General features: G+C 39.7%; 1 protein-coding gene across 3 annotated transcripts in view; it reads left to right on the top strand.

Annotated features, from left to right (window-relative positions):
• Positions 1–20,684, top strand: part of tbc1d30 (TBC1 domain family, member 30) — a 104,243-nt gene extending 83,559 nt beyond the window's left edge. For all 3 annotated transcript variants that reach the window (XM_066719441.1, XM_066719439.1, XM_066719442.1), the window contains 2 exons: positions 10,876–11,082; positions 13,786–20,684. In XM_066719441.1, the coding sequence (XP_066575538.1) occupies positions 10,876–11,082; positions 13,786–14,525 (947 nt within the window). In that variant the 3' untranslated portion in view covers positions 14,526–20,684. The remainder of the gene's footprint in view (positions 1–10,875; positions 11,083–13,785) is intronic.
• The last annotated feature ends 3,399 nt before the right edge of the window (positions 20,685–24,083 follow it).

Genomic DNA, 24,083 nt, shown 5'->3' with positions numbered 1-24,083 from the left:
AGGCTGTTCTGCATTTCTCTAGCAGTGCAAGCACAACAACACTTAATCAGTACAAAACAAATATAGAGAAGAATGAGTATGCCAAGGATAAAAAGCAGACTCTGGGCTATAATTGCACCAATTCTTCCGAGGGAGCCACTTATCCAGCTCCCAAGAGACTACTCCAAGGTCTGGTGGATTTTTAGTTACTTCTTTACGAATGTGATCCATAAGATCATGAATCTGTTCAGTAAACTTTGAGGCAGATGCATTAACAGTATTGCAAATACTCATATCTATTCTATAATGTTTCCATATAGCACAGTTATCTTCTGCATTCAAGGGAACTGGGATCATGGGAATGCCTCCCTCAGTGTTATGGGGCACATAAGAGCACACTCAGCACCTTGACAGATTCAAGTCTTTTGTAAACTGATAAGACAGTTGGAGGCAGGCGTTTCCACTGGTCAGGTGGCTGTCTCGTCACTGTCGAATCATCAGTTGTACTTTATCAGTGTACATGTTAGTGTTTGTGATGTCAATATGCGAAAGGGGAGAGGTTACTAGCACGTCACCCGGTATTTGTGGACATGTGCCTCCTGTTGCTCCTTTAGGGCCACTGCTCTGGCCCTGTGCTGTTAGCTGCAGGGTGATGCTGATGTCAGCTTCTTCTAGACTGGTTTCCCCAGTCTTGTTTGTTTGCATATTTTAGCCAGCTTATTCTTTAATATCCCATTTTGTCTCTCCACTGCTCCAGCTGACTGAGAGTGTTGGGCAGTGAAAATGTTGTTTACCTCGCAGGACTTTGCATAGTTCCTGCACTATTGTCCCAGTGAAGTGAGTGTTCCTATCGCTGGAAATTTCCCTGGAATGCGAAATCTACATATATCATCCCTTAACAGTATTTTTGCTACTGTTACTACTTCAGCCTTCCTACGGGATAGGTTTCAACCCATTTAGAAAACCTATACATTATTACAAGTATATATTTATATCCACAACATTTAAGCTTTTGAACACAATCTATTTGCATATGAACTTTTGCAGGATTATGAGTTTGACAAATGTGGCAAGTTCTACAATATTGCTAAGCTGTTACTATAAAACCTGGGGCAAACCAATTTAAGACTAATGCACACATCCCCACTTTGCCCGTGTGGCCAACACCATGCACCAGATGGGCAAACAAGGAAAGAGTGCCTGTGAGGCAACCAATGCATTAGCAAATGTTTAAGCTCTCTTATGGAAGGTGCAGTGGCCAGTTGCAATTTCCTGGAGGTTTTACAGTGCATCTCAAATTACATTTCATCCTGCCCCAGGTCATAAAAGTCAAACCCTAGTTTCAACCTACATAACACATACATTTTGTTGCTTCTAAGAAAATACAAAAGTCAGCAAAATGTTATTTTTACAAATTCAGTTTTTAAACTGTATTGTACATATATTTGTTGTGTTTTAATTTATAAACATTGTACATTCTACAAATCTTAAGAGAAGGACAATGGATTGATTCTGACACTAATAGTACATTATAAATTAAACTATCAATACAAGAATATATGCTACTGCGGACATCATCTGAGCTGTTTCACAATATATTGTAGATTCCTATAATCTAGAAAACCTTTAATTACAGTATTTGAACTTATTTCTCCACTGAGTCAACCATCACTTCAGCGTTGTGCACCTCAACATCGGTCTGTTCAAGATGCCGCGCTCTCGGCCTACTGTGTCTCAACGAGAACACCAGCGTCTTCTCCCTATGCACATCTGCCACTACGGGTCAAACATTGGTTCCTTCAGGACACGATTCATAATGTGCATATCTGCCATGTGGAATAAATCAGTCATCTGAAGACACAATGTGTGGTTCACACAACAGCAGAGATCCTCATTATAAAAGGCATCTCTTTCACATTAGTTGACAGTCGCACAATCTATAAGGTTTCTAGTAAAGGGACAATTCAAAATAATAATAATATTAATTCCAATTTATCTCATTTATCAAATTATTTCAGTACAGCACTCAGCTGTCGTCAGCAGCATCATATCTCCTGTGTTACTGAATCAGCTATACTTCCTAGTGTAGATACTCTTTTTTTGTGGAGCTGTCAAACTTTCAAAACATTGAAACATATTACAGCAGCTCCTTCAACACCATAGTTAAAAGTAGTTGAGTAAATGATGGCAATTATTACTCTTTGATTCTCAATACCTTTTTCCCAACAAACCATCATTTAAAATTATTTACATGTAATTAGGAACAACTCCTATTATTCCTATTTTCATTATTATTATTTGTATGCCATTGTCATCTAGTATGTGCCGTATTCATCTGTATCAACATCAATATTATTATCATTATAATACAAGCAGTGTAAATTACCATTCATTACACTCTTACTCTGTTTGTAGTAAGTTATGAACCCTTACACGTAGTTACAGTCTCTGCCTTCTCTCTATCTCTATCTCTCTCTCTTGCTTGTCTGCTCAGGCGAACAGGGGGAGTAGTGTCACGGCCCTTGCCCCCTGCCCCCCTCTTCCTAATTGATAGGGTATTTCTGTTTGTGAAAGGACTATTTCCAAAGTTTTATAACTTGCCATTACTATGTTTCATTAAATTAGTTATGTTACACCTTTAGTAACTTCTTTATTTTCCCTCATATTCCAATCAATCACCATCAGAATCTATCGTGGCAGTACATTTGTCCCACAAATAACAAACTCTTCTTTCTCAACCTTCTTCAATTTTGGTTAACATTGCTCTGCATCCTAACCGCTGTTCTTTCTCCTATTCCTAATTTCTTTTGAGAAATGTATTCAAATTATATTTATCAATAGGTATGATTACTATTTAGACATACACTCACCTAAAGGATTATTAGGAACACCTGTTCAATTTCTCATTAATGCAATTATCTAACCAACCAATCGCATGGCAGTTGCTTCAATTCATTTAGGGGTGTGGTCCTGGTCAAGACAATCTCCTGAACTCCAAACTGAATGTCTGAATGGGAAAGAAAGGTGATTTAAGCAACTTTGAGCGTGGCATGGTTGTTGGTGCCAGACGGGCCGGTCTGAGTATTTCACAATCTGCTCAGTTACTGGGATTTTCACGCACAACCATTTCTAGGCTTTACAAAGAATGGTGTGAAAAGGGAAAAACATCCAGTATGCGGCAGTCCTGTGGGCGAAAATGCCTTGTTGATGCTAGAGGTCAGAGGAGAATGGGCCGACTGATTCAAGCTGATAGAAGAGCAACTTTGACTGAAATAACCACTCGTTACAACCGAGGTATGCAGCAAAGCATTTGTGAAGCCACAACACGTACAACCTTGAGGCGGATGGGCTACAACAGCAGAAGACCCCACCGGGTACCACTCATCTCCACTACAAATAGGAAAAAGAGGCTACAATTTGCACAAGCTCACCAAAATTGGACAGTTGAAGACTGGAAAAATGTTGCCTGGTCTGATGAGTCTCGATTTCTGTTGAGACATTCAGATGGTAGAGTCAGAATTTGGCGTAAACAGAATGAGAACATGGATCCATCATGCCTTGTTACCACTGTGCAGGCTGGTGGTGGTGGTGTAATGGTGTGGGGGATGTTTTCTTGGCACACTTTAGGCCCCTTAGTGCCAATTGGGCATCGTTTAAATGCCACGGCCTACCTGAGCATTGTTTCTGACCATGTCCATCCCTTTATGACCACCATGTACCCATCCTCTGATGGCTACTTCCAGCAGGATAATGCACCATGTCACAAAGGTCGAATCATTTCAAATTGGTTTCTTGAACATGACAATGAGTTCACTGTACTAAACTGGCCCCCACAGTCACCAGATCTCAACCCAATAGAGCATCTTTGGGATGTGGTGGAACGGGAGCTTCATGCCCTGGATGTGCATCCCACAAATCTCCATCAACTGCAAGATGCTATCCTATCAATTTGGGCCAACATTTCTAAAGAATGCTTTCAGCACCTTGTTGAATCAATGCCATGTAGAATTAAGGCAGTTCTGAAGGCGAAAGGGGGTCAAACACAGTATTAGTATGGTGTTCCTAATAATCCTTTAGGTGAGTGTATATTTCACTCCAGTATGTGAGCCAATCAATTTAGTTAATCTTTGGGAAATAAGCCCTTTCAATTATCTCAATAATGATGTCCAGGTACGTCAGGAAAACATTTTTTTTTTTTTTTTTTTTTAAGTGTGCAGTCAATGATTTCCCCAATGAAGAGCCTGTGTGGGCACTAAGACTGTCCGCCTGCGAGGCTCATATCTGTATTTATTGTGTCAGCTTTCTCCTATTGAAGTCCAATCTACATCGGTACATATTCAGAAGAACTGTTCCCTAATCCAGATTGAACAGATCAATAGTTCATTTCTTACCTATTCAATGTATTTAGGGATCTTATTCCTAGGGATTTAAATATATTCATTGTGGAACTCATAGCTACCAAATGACCACATCTTTAATTTCCTGGAGTATCTGGTTATCTACTTATCAATATCTAAGAAACCTTCACCGAATGTTTGCGGTTGCCTCAAATTCCTATTTCTAAATTTGGCTCTAATTCCATTTCTAACATGTTACTTTTAACTTCTGTATTCGTAAGACCTATTTAAATAATTTAATTTTGTATTATTATTTCTGTTTGCAATAGCATTCTGTGTACAGTTAAATGCTGACTTTCTTGTAGGTCTGTTATTACAACATATTTAACTGGTGTTTTTTAGCTATCATTCTGTAACTATTTGTGACTTATGACTCTCTTAGTCATATTCTGGACTATACAGTAAATGAAAGACAAAATACGGACATGTACCTTTCGCAAACTGTAAACGTACAAATATACAAAGAGACACATATTAATTTATATCCAAAGTAAATTTGGATACCATGGTTTTGGTTGGCATGTTATATGGACCTGCAGTGTCTCAAACTACCCTTATTTATTACTTATCTAGTAATTTTCCTTCAGTATCTTGAGGACTCATTTATACAGATTTTTTTGTTGTTGTTTTTATTTGTATTCGGGGCATTTCAGCTTAGGCTAGATTGAATTATGCCTTTTGTCTTTTCTTTCTTTTCTCTAACAAATCTTTTAAGATAGCTAGCTTTGCTTTCTCATTTCTTAATGTACATTAATCATTCCACATCATAAACATTTTCTAGTTTACTTCTCCCCCTTTGTATCCCTATTTTGCAAAACCGTTTTTAGGTGCTCAAGCCTATCTGAATCAAAAGTCCCATCTTCTGGAAACCTTAACTTTCTGTCACCTATTGTCCAGTCAAACCACTTGTGCACATCGCGCACCGCTTCACTCCATAGTTATCATACATATACCTTACATGTGTACCTTTGGGTGGCGGGTTACCCGTTTTACTGGAGCCGTTACCACCCATTTTCTATGTAACATTTTGTACATAACTACCAAGACATACAAGGACACAAAATAAGGGAAAAAAAAAAAAATATATATATATATAACAAAACAAAACACAAATTAAAATAAATCCTATATACGAATAATAACAAACATGTTTTTCAATATGTTTCCATTTTATAACTTGTGTATAACTTAATGACGTTTCTTCATTTACCATACCATTTATGGTTCTATAAAACACGTGCTTTTATATTATCACTGGCATATCAGATATTGAACAATTAATTAGCGCTCCTTTTTTTTTTTTTTTTTTTTTTTTTTCTAATAGTAGGTCAAACCTACGCTGCAGTTTACAGACACACTTTTGTCTGCGGGAACCCAAACAGGAAAACACAGTCCTGTTTCTTCACAAACAAGAAGACACAGTCAAGTTCGTGGCAACCCAGGTTAAATAGGAAGACACAGTCCTATTTCTTCATAAACAAGAAGACACAGTCAAATCTATGGTAACCCTAAGAAACCTTGTTTCTTAACAAGCAAGAAAACATTTCCTGCCTCAAGTACTTGATGTAAGGCAAGCAACAACGTTGAATTAAAATATAGATCGCGTTACCTGATTGTCAGAGGGCCAGGCGAGCAGACAAGTGAAAGCAAAGCACCGCAGTAGGGAATTTTTCAAAAAGGTTCCCTTACCTTTTTCTATTTTGCCGGCACGGTTTTGCTGGTCACTGGTCTGGCCACTCCGGTCCTCTCCGTCAGGGTTAGCGATCCCGATCCTTGTCGCCATGTAATGTGGAAGAACAATCATCTTCAATCAGGTTGGAATGTTAGTTGCAATGCCTTTAATACACGCAGCGTGGAGAGGAACAGTGAATCAAGAAGAGCCCAAAGTCGCTCTGCCTTCATTTAAAAGTCAGAGGCTTTTATACACAAAAAACAAAGATCTGGTTACAATCACAAAGTCATTACTATATTATCTTAGAGAGTTAGCTAAGCAGAATATATATCATTATAAGACAGAGTTCATAGGTCAACACATGGATTAGGGAGCAGGCACTTCAATCATACTGTTTGACATTGTCTCCAAGATTCTCATCGTAAATAACAAACAGAAATCAAGCTCCTTCTGGCCTGTCCTTCTAGCGTGACCTTATCTTACCTTATAAATTGATTTGCATGTTAATGAGTGAAATAAGTATTTGACCCCTTCGACTTAGTACTTGGTGGCAAAAACCTTGTTGGCAATCACAGAGGTCAGACGTTTCTTGTAGTTGGCCACCAGGTTTGCACACATCTCAGGAGGGATTTTGTCCCACTCCTCTTTGCAGATCCTCTCCAAGTCATTAAGGTTTCGAGGCTGACGTATGGCAACTCGAACCTTCATCTCCCTCCACAGATTTTCTATGGGATTAAGGTCTGGAGACTGGCTAGGCCACTCCAGGACCTTAATGTGCTTCTTCTTGAGCCACTCCTTTGTTGCCTTGGCTGTGTGTTTTGGGTCATTGTCATGCTGGAATACCCATCCATGACCCATTTTCAATGCCCTGGCTGAGGGAAGGAGGTTCTCACCCAAGATTTGACGGTACACGGCCCCGTCCATCGTCCCTTTGATGCGGTGCAGTTGTCCTGTCCCCTTAGCAGAAAAACACCCCCAAAGCATAATGTTTCCACCTCCATGTTTGACGGTGGGGATGGTGTTCTTGGGGACATTTCTTCTCCTCCAAACACAGCGAGTTGAGTTGATGCCAAAGAGCTCGATTTTGGTCTCATCTGACCACAACACTTTCACCCAGTTCTCCTCTGAATCATTCAGATGTTCATTGGCAAGCTTCAGACGGGCCTGTACATGTGCTTTCTTGAGCAGGGGGACCTTGCAGGCACTGCAGGATTTCAGTCCTTCACGGGGTAGTGTGTTACCAATTGTTTTCTTGGTGACTATGGTCCCAGCTGCCTTGAGATCATTAACAAGATCCTCCCGTGTAGTTCTGGGCTGATTCCTCACCGTTCTCATGATCATTGAAACTCCACGAGGTGAGATCTTGCATGGAGCCCCAGACCGAGGGAGACTGACAGTTATTTTGTTGTTTCTTCCATATGCGAATAATCGCACAAACTGTTGTCACCTTCTCACCAAGCTGCTTGGTGATGGTCTTGTAGCCCATTCCAGCCTTGTGTAGGTCTACAATCTTGTCCCTGACATCCTTGGACAGCTCTTTGGTCTTGGCCATGGTGGAGAGTTTGGAATCTGATTGATTCCTGGTGGCCAACTACAAGAAAGGTCTGACCTCTGTGATTGCCAACAAGGGTTTTGCCACCAAGTACAAGTAAGTCGAAGGGGTCAAATACGTATTTCACTCATTAACATCAAAAATCAATTTATAACTTTTTTGAAATGCGTTTTTCTGGATTTTTTGTTGTTATTCTGTCTCTCATTGTTAAAATACACCTACCATTAAAATTATAGACTGATCTTTTCTTTGTCAGTGGGCAAACGTACACAATCAGCAGGGGATCAAATACTTTTTTCCCTCACTGTATGCATAGCTCTCAAGTTTTCAAGCCATCAATGCAGTGACAGATATAGCTCCTGCCAGCAAAAGCAGGAGCCTGGTGGGATGTGCACGTATATGCTGAGCGGGGAGTTTAAAAACAGAGTTACTTTAATACATTCCGTTACCACCAAAGCAGTTTATAATGCCTCATAGTGAGTACAGTATAGTGCAGTGGTTCTCAATCCTGGTCCTGGGGACCCCATGCCCTGTTTTTGTTTTGTTCTAGCTGAGCTCTCAATTACTTCAATCATCTGCATTATCTGAGATCTTAAATTATTTTAAACAATTGTAGAGTTCATGTTAAGTATTAAACTGGAGATGGAACTTGAAATCTTGACATCTACACAATTTAAAAAGTAAAATTAAGCAAGTTAGGTCAATTGAGGGTTCAATTAAGTAATTGAGAGCTCGGTTGGAATGTAAACCACCAGGGCATGGGGTCCCCAGGACCAGGACTGAGAACCAGTGCTATAGTGGGTCTTATTACTTACATACACTCAGTGGCCACTTTTAGGTACACCTATCTAGTATCGGGTAGGACTCACTTTTGCCTCCAAAACAGCCTGAATTCTTCATGGCTCCATCTTATCCCAAATATGCTCTATTGAATTGAGATCTAGGGACTGTGCAGGCCATTGGAGTAAACTGAAGTCACTGTCCTGTTCGTGGAACAAGCTTGAGATGATGTTTGCTTTGTGACATGGTACTTTATATTGCTGGAAGTATCCATTTGAAAACGGGTAGACTGTGGCCATAAAGTGATACACATGGTCAGCAACAATCCTTAGGTATGCTGTGGCATTCAATTGATGCTCATTTGGTATTAAGGGGCCTAATGTGTGCTAATAAAACATTCCCTACACCACAACCACTAGCCTGTACTGTTGACACAAGGCAGGATGGATCCATGGATTCACCAAATTCTGACCCTACCATCTGCATGTCACAGCAGAAATCGAGATTCGTTAGACCAGGCAACGTTTTTCCAATCTTCAATTGTCCAGTTTTGGTGATCACGTTCACACTGTAGCCTCATCTTCCTATTCTAAGCTTACAGCTTACTCCTGCTGTAGCCCATCCGCTTCAGGGTTCGAAGCATTGTGAGTTCAGAGATGTATTTCTGCATACCACTGTTGTAAAGAGTGATTATTTGAGTAATCGTGGCCTTTCTGTCAGTTTAAACAAACCATTCTCCTCTTACCTCTCTCATTAACAAGGTGTTTTCTCCAACAGAACTAGCGCTCACTGGGGATGCGCAGTGGGTTAAAATCTCATGTGGTCAGCTGTTTCCGAGATGCTGGAAACACCACATTTGGCACCAATAATAATGCCATGTTCAAAGTCACTTAGATCACGCATCTTACCCATTCTAATGTTTGGTTGAACAACAACTAAATCTCTTGCCCATGTCTGCATTCTTCATTGTTTTGTTTTTTGCATTAATGAGCAGGTGTACATAATGTGCATCAAAATGAGGGAAATTATTTATAGGCCGCTAACTCAATAATTCCAAATGACACTTAGAACGGGGGATGTGCCCACTGACTGGAAGACAGCAAATGTCATACCAATCCACAAGAAAGGGGACAAAACTGAGCCAGGAAATTACAGACCAATCAGTCTCACCTGCATCACTTGTAAAATGTTGGAAAAAATGATTAGACAGAAAATAGAGGAGCATCTTAATGAAAACCATATTCTTGGAGATAGCTGTAGATCACGTGAAAGCATATGATATGATATACTTAGATTTTCAAAAAGCTTTTGATAAGGTTCCACACCAAAGACTGATCCTCAAATTGGAAGCTGTAGGCATTAAGGGTAATGTAAGTAGATGGATTATGAACTGGTTGATGTATAGGAAACAGAGGGTGTCGATTAGAGGAGTTGCTTCTAGCTGGAGTGAGGTTGTTAGTGGAGTTCCACAGGGATCAGTACTAGGGCCTGTGCTTTTTCTAATCTATATTAATGATCTGGACTCTGGGATAGTTAGCAAACTTGTCAAATTTGCAGATGATACTAAAATAGGTGGCTCAGCAGATACAATCTTGGCAGCACAGGCTATTCAGAGGGACTTAGATAATATTCAGTTGTGGGCCGACACCTGGCAAATGAAATTCAATGTGGACAAGTGCAAGGTAATACATGCAGGTAACAAAAATGTCCACTATAATTACACTATGGGAGGTACAGATCTAGATGAAGTAACGCATGAGAAAGACCTAGGAGTCTATGTGGACTCCTCACTTTCTCCATCCAAGCAATGTGGGGAAGCAATAAAAAAAGGCAAACAGAATGCTAGGCTATATTGTCAAAAGTGTAGAATTTAAAACAAGGGAAGTAATGTTAAGATTGTACAATGCGCTAGTTAGACCTCATCTGGAATATTGTGTGCAGTTCTGGGCACCCCACTTCAAGAAGGATATTGCTGCTTTAGAGACAGTTCAGAGGAGAGCAACCAGACTTATTCCAGGTCTGAAGGGAAAGTCCTACTTGGAGAGACTGAGGGAACTGAACCTTTTTACCCTGGAACAGAGGAGACTACGTGGGGACTTGATCCAAGTCTTCAAAATCATGAAAGGCATCGACCACATCAAACCAGAGGATCTTTACCAGATCAGCAGGGACACATGCACCCGGGGACACAAATGGAAATTGGGCTTCAAGGCATTCAAAACGGAAAACAGGAGACACTTCTTTACACAGAGAGTAGTCACAATCTGGAATAAACTACCCAGCGATGTGGTAGAAGCTGAAAGTTTGGGAATGTTTAAAAATAGACTGGATAGGATCCTTGGATCACTTAGATATTAATGAACACCAAACGAGCACGATGGGTCGAATGGCCTCCTCTCGTTTGTAAACTTTCTTATGTTCTTATGTTCAGTGGCCACTGAGTGTATTTTATGTCTTGTAATGAATGGCTTAAAGGGCCCTATCTCGTTTTGCAGATCAAAAGACACAACAGAGTCCCCGTTCCAGTAACATAGCAGAGCTCAGCCCAGGGGCCATTGACTCCAGCCGCAGTGAATACCAGGACAACTTCAACAGCATGATGATGGAGAGGATGACCACTGACATCAATGGACTTAAGAAACAGTACACTCGCATAAAGAGAAGGCAGCAGCAGCAAGCCAACCTCATCTACATACAAGCTGGTACAACTTTAGATTCTGCTTATCTTTATTTATGTATTTATTTTTATTTTTTTTACAAAGTCTAATGTGTACATTAACATGCACTTTCCATTTCAGAATCATTTTTTTACAGGTTTTACAGCTGTAACATTTGAGGATCAGACCTACAAGCCTTAGTATTCTCATTTTGAATACGGAAATAGGTTAAAAATAGTCAGCATTGCTTGTCTGATGTTGTATTATAAGTCAATCCATGAAACATATTGTTCAACTGTACAAACTTTCTCTGGCTTTATGAAAGAGGAATAGAGGAGCCGGAGGAGATGGAAGCTCTGGTGCTTCATACTCAAATACAGCTTGTGGAGGATATTCTCCACAAGCTATGTTACAATATATATTATTATTTTTTGTCATGTGAAAAGCTTTTGACTATTTTTGTTGATAATGACATGAATGTGACATTTAAAATATAAATTCACCCATATACTGCATGCACCCCGTAGTGGGTTAATACAATATATTGCAAAATGTTGGGTCTTTTAAAATCTTAACAGAATTCCCTCCCTTTTTTCTGCCATTTTGCCTGGGTCCTTCCACTTTTTTATTTAAAATGCAGGGCTATAAGCCAAATCCTGCATACCAACAAAGTGTAAACACACACATTTGTAAATTGTAATATAATTTTCATTTAATATAGCTTTGTAGTATTCTACTGTTTTGGGGCAAAATAATGTATTACATGGTAGAAGGCTTCCCAAAGGGGGACTGAAAATTTTAAATAAACCAGAACAGATAGTGGTTTTATTAAAAGAAATTCAGTCCCCCTTTGCCGAGTGTGTGTTGTACAGTCTTAACATTACTTCCCTTGTTTTAAATTCTATACTTTTGACAATATACCCTAGCATTTTCTTCGCCTTTTTTATTGCTTCACCACATGTTTGGATGAGAAAGTGATAACTTCACATAGACTCCTAGGTCTTTCTCATGCATTACTCTTCTGGTGCTATTCCTCCCACAATGTAATTATAGTGGACATTTTTATTACCTTCATGTAATACCTTGCACTTTTCCACATTGAATTTCATCTGCCAGATGTCAAGTCCTGCCAAGATTGTATCTGCTGAGCCACCTATTTTAGTATCATCTGCAAATTTGACAAGATTGCTAACTATCCCAGAGTCCAGAACTTTAATATAGATTAGAAAAAGCAAAGGCCCTAATACTGAGCCCTGTGGAACTCCACTAACAACCTCACTCCAGTTAGAAGCAAATCATCTTATCAACACCCTCTGTTTCCTATACATCAACCAGTTCATAATCCATCTACTTACTTTACCCTGAATGCCTACAGCTTCCAATTTCTAATTCTGAACATCTAAGTATATCATATCAGGTTTTTACAAGAGAAAAATGGATAACATGCCACAGGTTAACAATCAGACCAGTCAAATCCTGAGAGAGATCAGGATAAATGAGTAGGAGGTAGTAAAGGGATTAGCAGAGTTAAAAACAAACAAATCACCTTAATCAGATGGTATATTTCCAGCAGTACTTAAAGAAATTAGGGAAATTATGTTTAGGCCGCTAAGTCGAATCTTCCAAAAGACACTTAGAACAGGGGATGTGCCAACTGACTGGAAGGCAGCTAATGTCATACCAATCCACAAGAAATGGGACAAAAATTTGCCAGAAATTACAGACAGAGAAAATGATTAGACAGAAAATAGAGGAGCATCTTATTGAAAACCATATTCTTGGAGATAGTCAACATGGGTTTAGACGAGGCCGATCATGTCTTACTAATTTATTGGGAGTTTTTTGAACACGCAACTGCAGCTGTAGATCATGAGAACGCATATGATATGATATACTTAGATTTTCAAAAAGCTTTTGATAAGGTTCCACACCAAAGACTGATCCTCAAATTGGAAGCTGTAGGCATTCAGAGTAATGTAAGTAGATGGATTATGAACTGGTTGATGCATAGGAAACAGAGGGTGTCAATTAGAGGAGTCACTTCTAACTGGAGTGAGGTTGTTAGTGGAGTTCCACAGGGATCAGTACTAGGGCCTTTGCTTTTTCTAATCTATATTAATGATCTGGACTCTGGGATAGTTAGCAAACTTGTCAGATTTGCAGATGATACTAAAATAGGTGGCTCAGCAGATACAATCTCGGCAGCACAGGCTATTCAAAGGGACTTGGATAATATTCAGTTGTAGGGCGACACCTGGCAGATGAAATTCAATGTGGACAAGTGCAAGTACAATGCACTTGTTAGACGTCATCTGGAATACAGTGTACAATTCTGGGCACCACAATTCAAGAATGTCCTACTCGGAGAGACTGAGGGAACTGAACCTTTTCACCTTGGAACAGAGGAGACTACGTGGGGACTTGATTCGAGTCTTCAAAATCATGAAAGGCATCGGCCACATCAGACGAGGAGCTTTTCCAGATCAGCAGGGACACACGCACAGAGGGACACAAATGGAAATTGGGCTTCAAGACATTCAAGACAGAAAACAGGAGACACTTCTTCACACAGAGAGTTGTCACAATCTGGAACAAACTCCCCAGCGATGTGGTTGAATATGAAATAACCATCTCCCTGTTTTTATTTTCTTGCACTGTATACAATTACATACTGTTAGTTTCTTTAAATAATGAAGCAGTTGCCTATTATTAGAATGATGCCACTGACATGTTCTTTTGTTTCTCTAGAAAATGGACCTGCTACCAACATCCTCCCATCACAGGTTCATCAGTCTCCAGTCATAAACCACCTTCTGCTTGGCAAGCTGAAATCCAGCCAGAGGGACTCACGGAATGCCATCATCCATGTTCCAGGGGCTAAAACCTCCCCCTCAACACAGGATGAACTCAAGACCAAGCTAAACTCACCCTGGCGCACCCATGTACAAGTACACCGCAAGAATGTGGCCAGAGGAAAGGGCCAGCTAGTCCACAGGGACACTGTTGGTGTAATCGAAGGGTGCAGCCCCAAAGCACAAGGAGATCATCCTGAAAGTTCTCCAAAGGATAAAACAGAGGAAGAGGGAGTTCTGAGAGAGAGGCAGAAAGTGGATGGCCAGTCCCTAATGTCCGTTTACCATGATCCCAAGGCCAACCTAGAGGAGGCTGAGCACAAGTTAGCAGCCCTAGAACTTGTGTCCAGCAGCCCAGAGTCTAAAGACTCTAAAGAGTTGGATCCTACCTTATGTCGAAGGAAAGACTCCTCCAGCTCAGAGAGTGGGAATTCTACCAAGTGTGCCCCAGTTAGTGCTCCCAAACCTCAAAGCTTTTGCCCATTCCCCAGTGTCAAACCCCTCCGAAAGTCAGCAGCAGCCAGGAATTTGGGACTGTATGGTCCCACGTCACGGACTCCTAATGTACATTTTCCTCAGATAAGCAAAAGTGTCAACCGAATGGCCAGTGTCACCACTGGACCTAAGAAACGGTAATATAATGTGATTGTGTGCTATTTTATATAGAGAATTATTTAACTTTTTCTGCTGATCATCTGCAAGTTTTGACTTAATGTAATGTAATTTAGACGCACGTTTTCAGTGAACTTTCCAAGTTATTTTGAAGCAATCGTGGTTTAAATGTTTGTGTCTGAAAAAAATATTTAGGATAAATAAGGCACATTTGAGGTCTTGTGTAAATAAGTCAAGGGCAAAAAAAAGTAGCTTATGCAGTAGATAGTGAAAACACTGTAACAATTGAATTTACGTTTAGTTTTGCATACTCCAGTATGTGCAAAAAAGAAAGTGTCCTGCAGTCAATATCAGAATAAATAAAAGTCTAATCCTAAATTAACTTTCACAAGATGCCTGAAATAAATGGAAACATAAATTAAGATAATAGAGACCTTCCTCTAAAAATCTCTAACATTGAACCACCACTTATCCACTAACAGCATGTGCAAGACTCAAATTAAATACGCCATTAACTTCTACTGCTAGAGCCCAGACCCCACCCACCCACCCCCTCCTGACATCAGGCAAATGGTCCTGAAGATTTTTGGTTCAAACGCAACAAAGCCTTGCATATAGCATACTTTCCTGTTTTGGGCACAATCACACATAGGTATTAATAATATTGAAATGTTCTAGTAGTTAATAAAGCATACTACACACATACAGTGTTTCTTGTTCAATCAAAATAGACTAGAAATTTGTTTTCACTGCTCATGTCATGTTCAGACAGGCTCTTCTGAATGTCTTTGGATATAAAACATGTGATTACATATATCCCTGTATACAACAGTTAAGACCAGTATTCTGTGAAAATGTATAATATATAATTATTTCTTGAGCTTTATGTGTAAGGATTTGTTCTTGTTTTGAAATACAGGAAATTGCTGTTCTTTCCTGCTTTGTTGAAAGATGGTTATTTTTTATAAGAGATAATACATAAGCTTCAATGTGTTTGTTTATATTGTAAAATGAATACTAAAATATCAACTACAGAAGGGGCATAATTACTCAATATTGATGGATATTTACTATTTGGCAAGTAATTAAGTAATTATTACTTACTAGTTTTCATAGGACTGCCTTGATTTAAAAACAGGACCTTTTCATGATTATTTAAATCCACTGTTACATTTTGAAATTATGCAATATGTGTTTTTATAAAATATAATTGCTCGTACTTAACAATAAGAGTAATATGGAAAATTAAACAAATACAGGGGTGGAAAGTAACGAATTACAACTACTCTTGATCCTGTAATTGAGTAGCTTTTTCGTGTACTTGTACTTTTTTTTAGTGTTTTTCCAATGTGGTAATTTTACCTTTTACTTAAGTATATTTTTAGCAAAGTATTGTACTTCACTACTTTATTGTACTTTCGCTACAGAGTACAAATTCATGGAAAAACAAAATCTGGACGACAGACAGAAAGACCAATAAATGAAGGAGAAATACATTCAAATGTCAAGCATTCCCCCACAGCACTCAGCAGGCCAATCACAGTGTGTGTCGTGATGCTTACGGTTGGTCAGTCAATTAATCACAGATTTGAAGTCAGTCCTCCAGTCCAGCAGCAGTGAGGTCAGTGAACTCGCTATCTAACCACCAGTATTGGTGAGTAGAGTGAACATTTTTCTATCAAAATCGAAGATCGATCGAAACGAGCGTTTCATTTCGACCATCGAATCGAAAGACGGGGTTGCGCTTGGGAATGTACCAAATTAAAGTATCAGAAAAACTAAACAACAGCAGACAGTAAATATCTCTGCATGTATGAATTCCTCCCGCTTATCTGTTCTTCTATGTCACAACATATTTAAATTAGATATGGTGTTTCAGTTGTATACTCCTCAAATGTAATAAGTGTAATAAAAAAATGTAATAAGAATCAGTTGTGGGGCGACACCTGGCAGATGAAATTCAATGTGGACAAGTGCAAGGTAATAAGAACATACGAAAGTTTACAAACGAGAGGAGGCCATTCGACTCATCGTGCTCGTTTGGTGTCCATTAATAGTGATCCAAGGATCCATGCAGGTAACACAAATTTCCACTATAATTACACTATGGGAGGAATCGAACTAGATTAAGTAATGCATGAGAAAGACCTAGGAGTCTATGTGGACTCCTCACTTTCTCCATCCAAACAATGTGGGGAAGCAAAAAAAAAGGCAAACAGAATGTTAGGGTATATTGTCAAAAGTGTAGAATTTAGGCAGTAATTTTCAGACTGTACAATGCACTAGTTAGACCTCATCTGGAATACTGTGTACAGTTCTGGGTTCCACACTTCAAGAAAGATATTGCTGTTCTAGAGGCAGTTTAGAGGAGAGCAACCAGACTTATTCCAGGTCTGAAGGGAATGTCCTACTCAGAGACTGAGGGAACTGAACCTTTTCACCCTTGAACAGAGGAGACTACGTGGGGACTTGATCCAAGTCTTCAAAATGATGAAAGGCATAGACCACATCAAACCCGGGGACACACATGGAAATTGGGATTCAAGGCATTCAAAACGGAAAACAGGAAACACTTCTTCACACAGAGAGTTGTCACAATCTGGAACAAACTCCCCAGCAATATGGTAGAAGCTGAAAGTTTGGGAACATTTAAAAATAGACTGGATAGGATCCTTGGATCACTCAGTTATTAATGGACACCAAACGAGGACGATGGGTCGAATGGCCTCCTCTCGTTTGTAAACTTTCTTATGTTCTTGTGTTCTAAAGTTATATTATAAACACTTTCTTAGTTCATGCAGTAGGATACTGAATACAATACAGCCGACAATCTGGGCTTTGTAATACAAAATAGTCATTGTGAAAGAGTTACACCGATCAGCCATAACATTATGACCACTGACGGGTGAAGTGAATAACACTGATAATCTCGTTATCATGGCACCTGTCAGTGGGTGGGATATATTAGGCAGCAAGTGAACATTTTGTCCTCAAAGTTGATGTGTTAGAAGCAGGAAAAATGTGCAAGCATGAGGATCTGAGTTACTTTAACAAGGTTCAAATTGTGATGGCTAGACGACTAGGTCAGAGCATTTGCAAAAATGCAACTCTCGTGGGGTGTTCCCGGACTGTAGTGGTCAGTACCTATCAAAAGTGGTCCAAGGAAGGGAAAGCGGTGATCCGCGAAGGCTGGCCCGTGTGGTCCGATCCAACAGACGAGCTCCTGTAGCTCAGATTGCTGAAAAACGTAACGCTGGTTCTGATAGAAAGGTGTCAGAACACACAGTGCATCGCAGATTGTTGCGTATGGGGCTGCATAGCCGCAGACCAGTCAGGGTGCCCATGCTGACCCCTGTCCACTGCCAAAAGTGCCTAGAATGGGCATGTGAGCAACAGAACTGGACCACGGAGCAATGGAAGAAGGTGGTCTGGTCTGATGGAATCAGGAGTTCAAGGTGTTGACTTGGCCTCCAAATTCCCCAGATCTCAATCCAATCGAGCATATGTGGGATGTGCTGGCCAATCAAGTCTGATCCATGGAGGCCCCACCTCGCAACTTACAGGACTTAAAGGATCTGCTGCTAACATCTTGGTGCCAGATACCACAGCACACATTCAGAGGTCTAGTGGAGACCTTGCCTCGACGGGTCAGGGCTGTTTTTGTGGCAAAAGGGGGACCTACACAATATTAGGCAGGTGGTCGTAATTTTATGGCTAATCGGTGTGTATATATGTGTCATGTGCATTGATGTACAATACAATTTCAACCTTATCTGAAAATTATCTGTGTAAATGGGAAACTATGTAAACTAATGCAATATAGGCAGTCAATCCTATTTGTGCTGTTTTCAGTATCCCAGGCCTGTCATTGCATAGAAAGCAGCTGTCATTCCATGTCATTCCACTTAATTTTTTTATCTGGTGTTATTTTAAAGAAAGTGTATTCAGGATTTTCGGATTCCTGTGTGGGATTTGGAGATAGAGGCAGTCCTTCTGTTTTCCCTATTGTAGTCTATGGGCATTCCACTCCCCATTATAGTCAATGGGTATTCTGTTTTGTCATTTGTTTTAGTCTGTCAGAAATAAATTAATAGTAAAGTTATATCAACACTTATCTGTGTTCTAGGTAAGGTCGTGTTGTGATTGTATTTGTATTTATTTATTTAAATATCAGCTACAGCCATTTAGAAATAATAACACAAACTTTTAAATCAATAAAACCGTTTATTGTTACATATCTCTGCACATCTTCGAGCTCTCAATTACTTAATTGAACCCTTAATTGAACTAATACTTTCCTAAATCAGAGCATTTTCACTATTTTAAACAACCCTTTTATTACCCATTTTAAAAAGTCATATCTAAGCAGATTTTTACTTCAATTAAGGTTCAATTAAATAATTGAGAGCTCGTTGGGAACAAAAACCAGCAGGGTATGGGGTCCTCCAGGACAAGGGTTGCTCTAAGGGGACAAATGGACCCAAACCATGCCAGGAAAATGCCCCCCACAGCATAACAGAACCTCCGGACCCCCTCACTGTAGGGGTCAAGCAGTCAGGCCTGTACTATTCTCTGGTTGTTCCACACATGCACTCGCCCACTTGTCCAGAACATGAGCCAGTTGAGCGTCTGTGGCTGAAGCTCCTGCCATTCATGCCCCAATAATGACCCCTCTTTCAAAGTCACTTAGATCCTTTCCTCTTGCCATCTTGATCCACAATCGAGGTCAACTGGGACTGTTCAGCATTTGTATACATGCCACAGAGCATGATAGGATTTTAATTGCTTGTATCATGCAGTACACCTGTTTGGAGGCATCTGCATTTGTTATGTTCCTCCACTCATTTATTCAGGCTTCCCCTTTAAACCAGTACTTTTACTTCTACTTGAGTAAAATTTCATCAAAGTAACAGTACTTGAGTAGGATTTTTCAGTACTCTTTCCTCCTCTGAACAAAATATACTGTAATAAGTGAAACTGAATATACAGAATATCGATTGCAGCAAACAGAATAGGGAATTACTAATATTGGGCACTTGCTACATGAGCCCTAATTGTATGTCATGGCAGAAAATGAAGTGTTTGTAATGTTTGTAGATCAAATGGTACAGTTAATCTTAGCCTTGAGCAAGGTACTTACTTCACTTACATTCTCCAGCAAAATACCCAGCTGTATAAATGGGTACAAATGTAAGTCTCCCTGGATATGGGTGTCTGCTAAGTGACGATAATGTAATGTAAGTGCCCTGGTTATATAAAAATTAATAAAACAAAAACATTTATATTGTGCTGCTGTGGTTGTATTTAATCATTATATATAATTCTGTAGTCAAAAACATCTGCATAATGGCACAATCCCAATGTACCAAATCGCCCTGCTGGAGCAGCTTTATTAAGAGCAATCCATGTCCTGACATTTATACTGTTGTACAGAATCGATCCAATTTAGATCGATGCTGATGTGATACTGATTCCACCAACCCCCCCCCCCCCCCCCCCAGAAAGTAAATTATTCTTATTCTTATTATTATTAGCATAAATAATATTTTTTGAATTAAAAATATTTAATTGTGTCACACAGGACAGGATTTGAGTTGCCATTAACATGGAAGGAACAAACAAGAAAATTTGGTGTTACATTTATGATGGATGTTGATTCTTAATTTTGGAGCATACAGAACACTGATCTTTTCACTATTCATGCCACAGAGCAAACAGCTGACCATTGCTACTGATTTAATTGAAAGGGAACTCACCATTTAGCTTTTATAATTTGCAATGTATTATTAATTAAAAAGATATTTTAAAAAATGTGATATGATTTAAATCAAGACAGAACATGGTGAGATAGGCCAACAAGGTTTTATAAGCAGTGGATCAAGATTTGGTGGTCAGTTGTGTCAAAAGCCACACTTAAGTCAAGTAAAATAAATAACACTGACATGCCCTAAATCAGAGGACTGAAACACATCATTTTAATACTTTGAATGGGGGTGTTTCAGTACTGTGGCCAGAGCAGAAGCCTGTTTAATAATTGTAAAAAAAAGGCTGCTTATATATGTACATGCTGATTTCTACACCTGTTTACACAGTTTATTGCATAAAGTTTATTTTATTACACTTTTTTCATGTTTATGTATATGTAATTGTTTTGCAAAATAAAGAAAAAACTTACATTTTCAATGTAAATGCAGTGTTCATATGTAAAAATAAGGTCTCTGACCAAATAAGGTTGAAGTCTCTACACTCCCCTTTATATAACAAACCCCTCACTACATGTGAGTACCATGCATGTGCAAGCCCCCTGCCAGCAGAAATTACCTCCCACACATTAATTCTATGTGCTTGTCCCAAGTGCAGTAGAAAAATAATTCACATCAGAAACAAAATAACCTGGGGTCCTTATGGAGACAGTCCTATCCTCCCCCCTTCCAATAACGAATATTGCCCTTCTAAACCTACACACTCACACAGAGTCCCTTCCTGCAGAGGTTCCCTGCTGGCACACAGCCATCTTCCCCAGCAGGTCAGACAGCTCAGCTTCCTGCCTCTCTGGCTTGCCCACCACTGCTGCACCCTCCACTGGCTGCAGCTTCTCCTCCATGGTATCCTGGCTCTCCAGCTTGCCCGTCAATTGCTATACCTTCTAGCAGCTGAATTTTCTCCTCCCCATGCCTAGCTCTTCAACTTGCCCACCACTTCTCCACCTTCTGCCAGGTACAGCTCCTCCTCCGTGGAATCCTGCATTTCTGCCTTGCCTGCTGCCAAGGTTAGATTTTCATTAAGCTTTTGATAAGGTTCCACACCAAAGATTGATTCTAAAATTGGAAGATGTAGGCATTCAGGATAATGTAAGTCGATGGAATATGAACTGGTTGACGCGGTACTTGGTCTATGAATTGACGCTAGTAGTCAAGAGCAACTTAAATTTACGTGACAGCCAGAAGTCCCGCCTTACTCCCGGCTGCCCTTTGAACTGGAACTCTCTCCTTCCCAGCCTCCCCCAGGGTTACCCTTTGATCCTCCCCAGTCAGCCATCTTGGTAAGGTGTTAGCCATGGTGTTAAGATGACAGCAATGTTAGTAAGGGAACAAGGTTATCTTGACAACCCTTTGGTGTAGGGGTGTAATGTTCAAGAGGTTAAACTTATTATTATTTTTTTAGGTTATATGTTTTATGATTAGGTTTGGGATGATACATTGTTAGCAAAAGAAAAGAAAAGAAAAAGAAAGGTATAGACATTCAAAAAAGAGACTCAATAAAATATGCATCAATGTCAGTCTTTTATTGTGACAGCTCTAAACATGACAGCAAGGTATCAGTTCAGATGTAGACAGTGAGATTAGATACTGACATGGGTGACCAATGATTTCCCGTCCCCAATACCTACAGCAGCCAGGAAGAAACAACTGTACTGAACTGTACTGCACTAGCAACTCCCTGTACTTATTTATCGGCAAGGGCTGACACATATCAGGCCAATCTGTCTAGCACAGTGTAGAAATTGGGTTTGTTCATGAAAGAACTCTACAGAACATTTTGGACAGCTGTAAAAGCAAATTCACCAGGCTATGACTCTTTATACAGCATTCTCTTGAGCACATTGGGGAGGGTCTCCACTGTTTTCTCAACATTTCTCAACTACATACAAACATACGTAAATGTAAGCCCATGGCACCCGGGATTTTCTTGCTCTGAAAAAAAAAAAAAAATATATATATATATAGGAATGAAAATGTAATGTCTTATTGTACAAAAATGTAGAGTATACACAAACAGTATTTTATTTATGTTTGTAAAACATGTGATAAGACTTGTTATTTATAACCTTCTCAATTATTTGTATTACTTTCTCATCTACACTTTCCAACAAGTCACTAAACCATCTTGAAGGTAGAGTGCCTGTTTCTAGGTTATGCAAAAGAGTCTTCACATCTTTCTCAGACTGCCTGGTGATACTCATTCCACGTAGGTTACAAGCAACTAATTTATCAACTAATTCACAGCCTATACAATGTTTTAACACGCCTTTACAGTATGTGTCATCACCAGTCTTACATGCTCATCATGGTTCTCACACATTCCCTGTCTGAATCAAAATGTGAGGCCAGTCTGATAGGTGACCCCAGCCAACTACATCATCTCTGTCTAACTTTAGATCATGAGCAAGCGAGTGTCTGGAGTAGTGCAGCTCTTATATGTGACAAAATAAGTGTTACATGCTTGCTAAACATTGTGTTATGTGTTGCTCGTACCCTACGTGGAATGAGTATCACCAGGCACAATGAGAAAGATGCATAACCTAGAAACAGCAATCAAGCATCTCAGCCTGATATGCTGCCACACTATACTGAAGGGCATTCTCTGTCATAGGTGAAGAGTTTACATGTGTATTTGCAAGAGAACATTACAATTCATCAAACTCTTGAAACAAAGTCAGATCTGACCTGAAACAACAAGAAATGTTGTAAAATTGCAATTGTAAGCATATGTAATGCAGTTGAACACATCTAACTTTACAAAATTAAGATATTGCAAAACCATCCAAATCATGCTTCTCTCAGCCTGATATTTCAGACCCCTGTCTTCAAAGGGGCAGGTTTTAGGAAGTGTTGAAAGTGATCTGAGTGTATGGCATCCACACTCGCATATAAACGTATGGGTGGTTACATCCAATCATGTGATATAAATCCCTAACTCCGAAACATGAAGCCAAACTAACAGGCTTCCCATGGTCCTCTCCACTCCAAATTGTAGGTGGGCATCCGCAATGTACCCTGGTATATTTGTGCCATGTTTTAGACTCCTATCTTAAAAGGGGCAGGTTTTATTACGTTTTGATTGTGGTCTGAGTGTATGGCGTCCTCAGTCACATATAAACGCATTGGTTGTTACATCCAATCATGTAAAATAAAACCCTAACTCCCACACATGATGTCCAAACTAACTAGCTTCACATAGTCCTATCCACTCCAAATCGTAGTTGAGCAACCGCAATGTACCCTTGCATGTTTATGCCAAGTTTCAGACCCGTTTCTTAAAAGGGGCAGGTTTTATTAAGTTTTGAATGTGATCCGAGTGTATTGCATCCTCACTCGCATATAAACGTATGGGTTGTTACATCCAAACGTGATATAAATCCCAAACTCCGAAACATGAAGTCGTAAGTAACAGGCTTTCCATGGTCCTATCCACTCCAAATTGTAGGTGGGCACCCTCAATGCTCCCTGTCATGTCTGTGCCAAATTTCAGACCACTGTCTTCAAAGGGGCAGGTTTTATTACATTTTGAATGTGATCCGAGTGTATGGCGTCCACAATTGCATAAAAACATATGGGTTCTTATATCCAATTATGTGATATTAATCCCTAACTCCGAAACATGTTGTCCAAACTTACAGGCTTCCCATGGTCCTATCCACTCCAAATTGTAGGTATGCACCCCAATGCTCCCTGTCATGTTTGTGCAAATTTCAGACTCCTGTTTTCATAGGGGAAGGTTTTATTACTATTATAATGTGATCTGAGTGTATGGCGTCTACATTCGCCTATAAACGTATGGGTGGTTACATCCAATCATGTG

Source organism: Amia ocellicauda, chromosome 12 (genome assembly GCF_036373705.1).
Source record: "Amia ocellicauda isolate fAmiCal2 chromosome 12, fAmiCal2.hap1, whole genome shotgun sequence".
Classification (NCBI taxonomy): domain Eukaryota; kingdom Metazoa; phylum Chordata; class Actinopteri; order Amiiformes; family Amiidae; genus Amia; species Amia ocellicauda.
This window is presented reverse-complemented; position numbering and strand designations above follow the sequence as displayed.